Source organism: Entelurus aequoreus, linkage group LG10 (genome assembly GCF_033978785.1).
Source record: "Entelurus aequoreus isolate RoL-2023_Sb linkage group LG10, RoL_Eaeq_v1.1, whole genome shotgun sequence".
NCBI classification, from domain to species: domain Eukaryota; kingdom Metazoa; phylum Chordata; class Actinopteri; order Syngnathiformes; family Syngnathidae; genus Entelurus; species Entelurus aequoreus.
Genome location: NC_084740.1, coordinates 11327449 through 11335656, shown reverse-complemented (window position 1 = coordinate 11335656; position 8208 = coordinate 11327449). Strand labels below are relative to the sequence as shown.

Genomic DNA, 8208 nt, shown 5'->3' with positions numbered 1-8208 from the left:
CAGTAAGAATCTAAATGTTATCACTGCACCTTAAACGTAATCTGAACACGACAGTAAAGCACTACCCACCTGAATGACGCGCGCAGCAGGCGTTTGCTGCAGGGATGTTCTCTCTTCTCACGGCAAAAAAAAAAGAGTCCTTTCTTGTCGGGAGAACAACTTGCCATAGTTTTAAACCTGATATTTTCATAAGGTAGATGACTTTCCTTTGTCAATTTCTGCTTGCTTGTGGCTCATGAGTAACAAGTGAACTGCAGCCAAGTTCCCCCCCTACGGCACTGCCCGAAAGTCAAAATGGATGTATTTGGGTTAATCGCCCGTTAAAAAAATTAGCACCTTTATTTACATTTATAGCTAACGTGTTAACTTTGACAGCTCTAGTTTTTTTATCATCTTTAAAATACAAAAAAAAAAGACGTGTGTTCTTGTCTTTCATAATGATTGTGAACCATAGGCAAAATTGCTTTTAAAAGTGCAGCTCCCCTTTAAGAAACTTCTAAAACTATGTTTACACTGCAGACCAAAGTGGCCCAATTTAATTTTTTTTTTTTTTTAAATCAGATTTTTTCTAGTTGATTGTTTACATCGCAGGTAAAATGCGATTTTTATTAGACTCCAGTATTAACGTGCATGGGACCAGACACAGCTGGTAGCTATTTTTGATGAAGCAGCTCATTTTCACAGAAAACTGGATTCATAAATGAGGAAGTGGCTACTACAAGTGACAACGTGGGCACCACAGATCAGCATGATAGGTTGGTGCCGTGGCTGTTGTGTAGAGGAAGTAGGCAAATAATGGAAAACAACTGCAGCAGGAGGAATAAGAGAATTGCAAAAAGAAAGTGATCGTGCCGTGCACACAAATAACCTAGCTTGTCCAAAGATGACGTAGAAGTCGCTATCAGGTCGTATTTCTGTTTAGACTGCAGTCACATTTGAAAAGATAAGATTCCAATAAGATTCAGACTACCTTCTGATGTGACCCGAATCTGATGCAAAAAGATCAGATCTGAAGCACTTTGGAGCTTTTAAATTAAAAAAAAAATTTAATACGATCTGTGTCACTTGAGGGCAAAAACAATCAGATTTGGTGTGCAGTGTGAACGTGTCCTTAGGCTTTAGCTACAGACTTCTTTTGCCTGTTTGATAGTGTCATTACTGCCTCATGTGGGGGAAAAGTGTATTACAACTCAGTTCCCCTGTGGCCCAATAACAATGGGAAAGAAACACTGTTCTGCTGGGACAGGCAAAAATTAAGTCTGAGAAATGGTGAGTCCACCTCAGTCTTGGAGGTGTGTTTGGGCTTGTTATGTTTCTCTGCCACAGTGCATGTTGGAATTAACCTTTGACTTCAATCAACCACAACTCCCCCATCACTCACTCATGCAGCCCCAGAACATGACACTATACCACCACCATGCTTGACTGGAGACAAGACACAATTATTTTGCTATTCACCTGTGTCGCCAGTTATTGGTTGTGTGTCGAGTCATCTTCAGTGGACAGAAAATTTACATTGCGATGTAACAACCTGTGCACTGCCTACACTAAAATATATCCATTTCTATATTGTATATTATCCTGTAATAAAGATTATTGATGAAATGCGAGGGAAGTACTTTTTAACACACATCAGGATAGTAAAACAGTCAGGCTACTAAGAGGGTTTTCTTACATTATGATTTACTTAGTATTGTACTTCCGCAAAAACACTCAGCATTAGAGAGAAATCTTGAAGTGGTTTTTAAGGGATGGGGTGGGAGTTCTCGTGAATCATAAATGTCAGTCATGTGGCGGACAGAAAAAAAGTAGAAACTGTTTGTCCATATTTTAACAACTAGAAATTGCAAAATTTGAGCTTGCTATGTGACCAAATGGCAAACGCATGGTTTTATCAAATGCTGAATTTAAGGGTCTGAGACATATTAAAAAGGACATGGAGAATTGTATTTTATTTTTTTTAGCAAAAAAAGTTGCACCTGCAGCATATTACAGAGTAGCCATGTTGGATTTAAGATAAAAGAAGCACAAACACCCCAAAGGAGTCCTAAAATACTTACTGATCACCTTCACTCAGCCCACATTCAAACACAGGCAATTGTATTTTTTAAATTTCCAGCCATATACATTGTATTGTACGAGTCAAAGTAGTTTTGGTATGAACTGTGGTATTTTTATCATAAATAGAATTGGTTTACCTTTAAATGAACTTAAAAAAGGATTAATTCCTCCTTGTGCTAAATAATGGCGAGAGTGTGGTTGTTAGGCTTATGAGATGCAATGCAAGTGTAAGCCACTGTGATTGTCGTTAATGTTTTTATTATTGATGGCTGTGATGGAAGTGATACATATTGTTTCTTGTTTCTGTTAGTGTAGGACATTTTGTTTGTCGTTTTTTAATCACTATTACGGTTTTAATTTAGTTTTTTTTAGTGTATGTATGTGTATATACACACACACACACACACACACACACACACACACACACACACACACACACACACACACACACACACACACACACACACACACACACACACACACACACACACACACACACACACACACACACACACACACACACACACACACACACACACACACACACATATATACAGTATTGCTTTGTAAAATTATATCCTAAGAATTGGAGATTGGGATAGTTGCTCTATGCTTTTTTTATTAGATTGATTGCTATTCTGTGTGATTTTTGTAAATAAAATACATGAAAATGAAAAAAATAAAAACTTTCATTTTCAGGGCTTTGTAAAATTGATGTTGACTTCCTCTTCTGCCAGGTGTGTTAAAAATTTGCAATTTGGAGCCAACAACATATGTATCTTTTTTTAATTTGATTTATACATATTCTGTGTTATATTTAGAAAATAAAATACATGAAAATTAACAAATATGTTTTAAAAACTTTTATTTTAGGGGCTTTGTTAAATTTATATCGTTTTCCCCTTCTGGGTGTGTTCGAAATGAACAATTTAGAGTCGACATATGCATTTTTTCTTGCATTAGTTTAGACAAACCAAACAGTCCAGTTGCGATCGATTGAATGCCCTGAGATGTGTTAGTTTAGGTTTTGAGAAGCAAAAAAAGTTCCCCATGTGCAGCAGGAATTATGAAACGACGCCACCTACTGTTGAAGTTAATAAGCAACTATTAGTGTGAGGGTACTTTGACACGCTAGATTGACCCTAAAAAGAATGTGAATAACATGTAAAATGTTTGTTATGTTGACACGACCGGCGAAGGATAATGGCAGTTGTCTGTGACCCCACACGTCTTACTTTCCTGCTGAGCACGCTCCTCTTCCCTAATTCGCTTCATTTATCTGCTTAACCACAGTGAATACAAATAGCACGTCCAATCACGTCTACTCACCTCAGAGGCCAACTCGTCTTATTGGCTCGTTGTCCCGTCCATCAGCTGGGGCTGTTCTTGGTCGCATCTAGAGCACTGGGTTTAGGGGTCATGACACCGGCTGACCTGAATTACAACACATGGCTCTCGCAGCAATCCCAAGAGCCACTAAATATCATGTCAGCCTGGATGGTCGCTCCAAGGAAGGGCTTGTGTCATCCAACATTGACTCCCTTCTGGATGGTCGACAAAATCCACTGGCGGGGAAAAAGCATTCAATGTCATTGTTGTAATGTTAATTATTTTTATCTTACAATGGTTCATTTTATACTTTATCAGATGAAAACAAAAATGTCTAACCAGTTAACTGCAGATTTATCCTTGTTTTTTCTTGATGCAATATTGGCACCTAAGTCACCTATTGATGTACACTCCAGGTGGGTTGCATTTCTTGGGACCCTGTTGACTATTTGCAACAAAACATTCATCTGAAATGAGGCATTTAGATGTTCAAGTGGTCGAGCAGATTGTGCAAGTATGACATGGAGATCCAGGTGAAGTAAAGCTCATTCAGTTTATTGATTTATGGAAAATATATATAACATCTTTACATATTTGAGACACTATCAGCAGAAGCTAACAGTCCATAATTTTTTTCATATCATAATCAAACCCAGAGAGTGGTATTCATCGCTTCCAAAGTGTTTCTTTTGGAAAAACTCCCAACCAAACGAATTGCTACAACCCCTTTCTCAAACTCACTATAATCGTTCTAAACAGGCCAACTTACATTAGGTATTTGTAAATATACAGTACGGTATATATGTATCGTGTTCAGTAAAACAAGCAAGCAGATTCAGGGTTGAATGACTGGACGACAAACCTAAGATGGGACAGCCAACGAGGACGAGAAATTAGTGGAAACACACAAGTCGTTATTGCAGTAGCAACAGTCCAATTTGGTTTCTTCTTTAAAAACAAAACTTTTTTGTAATAGCCACATGGTTTAGACCAAAGTGCAAACATAGTATGTATTTTAATATGTCATCGTTCAATAATCCGTATTTTTTTAATATATTTTTTTAAATAACTAACTATAATCTTGCAAGAAAGTTGAGGCGTTTTGGGAGCATTATGGCACATTTCAAAACCAAAAAGAAAACAGAGCACAAGCTATTTACCACGACAACAACAGGCAATGCAAACTTTACGACACACCAATATATACTGTATATAGAGTGAGATATATTTTGTGACCAAAGTTTTTAGTCAATACATTAATATTTGAGAACACATTTATAAAGCACTACGTCAATATTGTATGTTTGCAGAACAAATGTATTAACAGCAGTCCCCCAGTGCGTCTTCACAACAATCGGCCTCAAGCAACACATCACACTAGCGTCTCCGCTCAGTTGCCCCGGCAACGTAATGCAACTCGCTTAAAACAACAGGACATCCCACTAGGGAGAATCAATCTTGTTCTAAACCAAACTTTCCAACCAAGCACCAATAAACACCACGGACTAGTTGCTTTTGAAATAACCAATAGTGACACATATTTTTTTTACAGATATATAGCTATATGAATGTATATACCTTCACTGTGTACACAATCTGACCACTACCTCTGATGGGATCAGAACCACCTTGTCGAGACAGGAGACCACCACAGAACGGCTGCATGCAAGAAGAGTACTCAAATTGGTAGAGAATCACCACTGATGCTAGTAGAGAGGCGAGGTTCTTTGCGGAAGCAGAAAGATTTAAATAGCCAACTTCTCTAAAATGATCGGTGGCATCGGTTCCCATCCCCTCCCCCCCTTGCAGTGGCAGTGCTGCCCTTTCCTCTAAATTATTCATGAGCTGGGTGACTCGGCAGAATCTTGGTCGGAAGTAAAAGCCCTTTGGCCTTCTTAAAGCTTGGTCCATTAACTTCTTCAGGGATTAGTCTGTAGGTATATGCTTAGCAAATACCACAGAAGTATTTGGATGTTTTAAGCACAATTGACCGAATTCTACAAGTATTAATTTTGTTTTGTTTGGGGGAGTCAAGAGGGGGGAGTTCCTTTTTGTTCTTAAAGACAGTTATCTTAAGAGGACAAGCAACGTTAAAGAGAACATTCTGCATTGTCTTCACTTGGCGGTCATCATCTGGACGAATTCTGGTGGACAAAAAAAATAAAAATTAACAGTTTAACCAAGAGCTGGAAGCCATATTGTGCAGTTGCAATGTAGAAAACATCTCACCCTCGTAGTTAACCTGACCATCGCCGTCGATGTCAGCCTCGCGGATCATTTCGTCCACCTCTTCGTCTGTGAGCTTCTCTCCTAGATTTGTCATGACGTGCCGTAGCTCTGCCGCACTAATGTAGCCGTTACCGTCCTGCAGGGGGAGCACAAGCCCAACCGTCATTGCATAGCCATGCATTAAGGCAGTTTGTTTGTGTCCAACACAGGTGTAACAATATGAACATTTCATATCACTTAAAGGCCTACAGAAATTAATTTTTTTTATTTAAACGGGATAGCAGATCCATTCTATGTGTCATACTTGATCATTTCGCGATATTGCCATATTTTTGCTGAAAGGATTTAGTAGAGAACATCGACGATAAAGTTCGCAACTTTTGGTCGCTGATAAAAAAAGCCTTGCCTGTACCGGAAGTAGCGTGACGTCGCAGGTTGAAGGGCTCCTCACATTTCCCCATTGTTTACACCATCAGCGAGAGCGATTCGGACCGAGAAAGCGACGATTACCCCATTAATTTGAGCGAGGATAAAAGATTTGTGTATGAGGAAGGTGAGAGTGAAGGACTAGAGAGCAGTGCAGGACGTATCTTTTTTTCGCTCTGACCGTAACTTAGGTAAAAGAGCTCATTGGATTCCACACTTTCTCCTTTTTCTATTGTGGATCATGGATTTGTATTTTAAACCACCTTGGATACTATATCCTCTTGAAAATGAGAGTCAAGAACGCGAAATGGACATTTTATCTCCAAGACAATACATCGGTGAAGCACTTTAGCTACGAAGCTAACGTGATAGCATCGTGCTTAAATGCAGATAGAAACAAAAGAAATAAGCCCCTGACTGGAAGGATAGACAGAAGATCAACAATACTACTATCAGGAGACACCGAACCAAACACTGGACCTGTAACTACACGGTTAATGCTGTGCCGCCTGTCGAAGCCTAGCAATGCTGTTGCTAACGACGCCATTGAAGCTAACTTAGCTATGGGACCTCGTCAGAGCTATGATAAAAACATTAGCGCTCCACCTACGCCAGCCCTCATTTGCTCATCAACACCCGTGCTCACCTGCGTTCCAGCGATCAACGGTGCGACGAAGGACTTCACCCGATCATCGATGCGGTCGGCGGCTAGCGTCGGATAGCGCGTCTGCTATCCAAGTCAAAGTCCTCCTGGTTGTGTTGCTGCAGCCAGCCGCTACACCTACAGCTTTCTTCTTTGCAGTCTCCATTGTTCATTAAACAAATTGCAAAAGATTCACCAACACAGACGTCCAGAATACTGTGGAATTTAGCGATGAAAACAGAGCTGTTTGTATTGGGATACAATGTGTCCGAATACTTCCGTTTCAACCATCAACGTCACGCGCAAACGTCATCATACATAGATGTTTTGAACCGGAAGTTTCGCGGGAAATTAACCCGGCCGTATTGGTATGTGTTGCAATGTTAAGATTTCATCATTGATATATATACTATCAGACTGCGTGGTCGGTAGTAGTGGGTTTCAGTAGGCCTTTAAACACACACTGAAATCTCTGAACCAAGTTTTGTTCAAAAATGTTTTAGAAAAATACATGAGATACATTCTTGGCAGAAGCAATATTAAATATTGTTCATGACTTACAAACCCAAAACCAGTTAAGTTAGCACGTTGTGTAATTCCTAAATAAGACAGAATACAATAACTTGCAAATCCTTTTCAACTTATATTGAATTGAATAGACTGCAAAGACAAGATATTTAATGCTCAAACAGAGAAACTTACTTTTTTTGGCAAAATAATCATTAACTTACAATTTAATGGCAGCAACACATTGCAAAAAGGTTTGCACAGGGACATTTTTACCACTGTGTTACATGGTCTTTCCTTTTAACAACACTCAGTAAACGTTTGGGAACTGAGGAGACCAATTTTTGAAGCTTTTCAGGTGGAATTATTTCCACTTCTTGCTTGATGGACAGCTTAAGTTGTTCAACAATCCTATTCACGATTCTTGGCCAGTACTGTTGGGTTTAAGAACTTGGGCTGGAGTGAAGATGAGCGGTTTGTGTAAAACCTGTATTGCAACAAAACAGGTTGCTCTGAACAGGGCTGTTTAGAGAGGCTTAGTGTGCTGTTATTATTGATTCTTGGGGTATTTTGCCCAAAACATGCTAAATAATGCACCACACATTGTGTTTCTGGGTGTTGTTGATAAATGGCTTTCGCTTTGCATAGTAGTTTTAACTTGCCCTTACAGATGTAGCGACGAACTGTCAGTGGTTTTCTGAATATGATAATAATAATGAATTGCATTTGTAACGCACCTTAAATTTGTTAAAATCTCAAAGTGCCAAGTATACAAATAAAAAAAATAGAAAGTAAGAATATATAATAAAAAATTAAAATATAAATTAAATCATGACACAACAGAAACATGGATAAAAATAGAAATAAAAGCATGAAAGCACTGGATAAAAAACAGACAAGCAAGCAGTGCATTTAAAAACAAGAAGGCAGAAAAATTAGATAAAACCTGTGCTAAAAAGGTGGGTTTTTAGTCCCCTTCTTAAAATGGTCGACCGACTGTGGTGCTCTAAGAT

General features: G+C 38.9%; 1 protein-coding gene across 1 annotated transcript in view; it reads right to left on the bottom strand.

Annotated features, from left to right (window-relative positions):
* Nucleotides 1-3924: 3924 nt before the first annotated feature.
* Nucleotides 3925-8208, bottom strand: part of calm3a (calmodulin 3a (phosphorylase kinase, delta)) — a 17420-nt gene continuing 13136 nt past the window's right edge. Inside the window, exons 5-6 of the mRNA XM_062060098.1 lie at nucleotides 5620-5755; nucleotides 3925-5534 (exon numbers count right to left, since the gene is read on the bottom strand). Coding sequence (XP_061916082.1) covers nucleotides 5506-5534; nucleotides 5620-5755 — 165 coding nt within the window. The 3' untranslated portion in view covers nucleotides 3925-5505. The remainder of the gene's footprint in view (nucleotides 5535-5619; nucleotides 5756-8208) is intronic.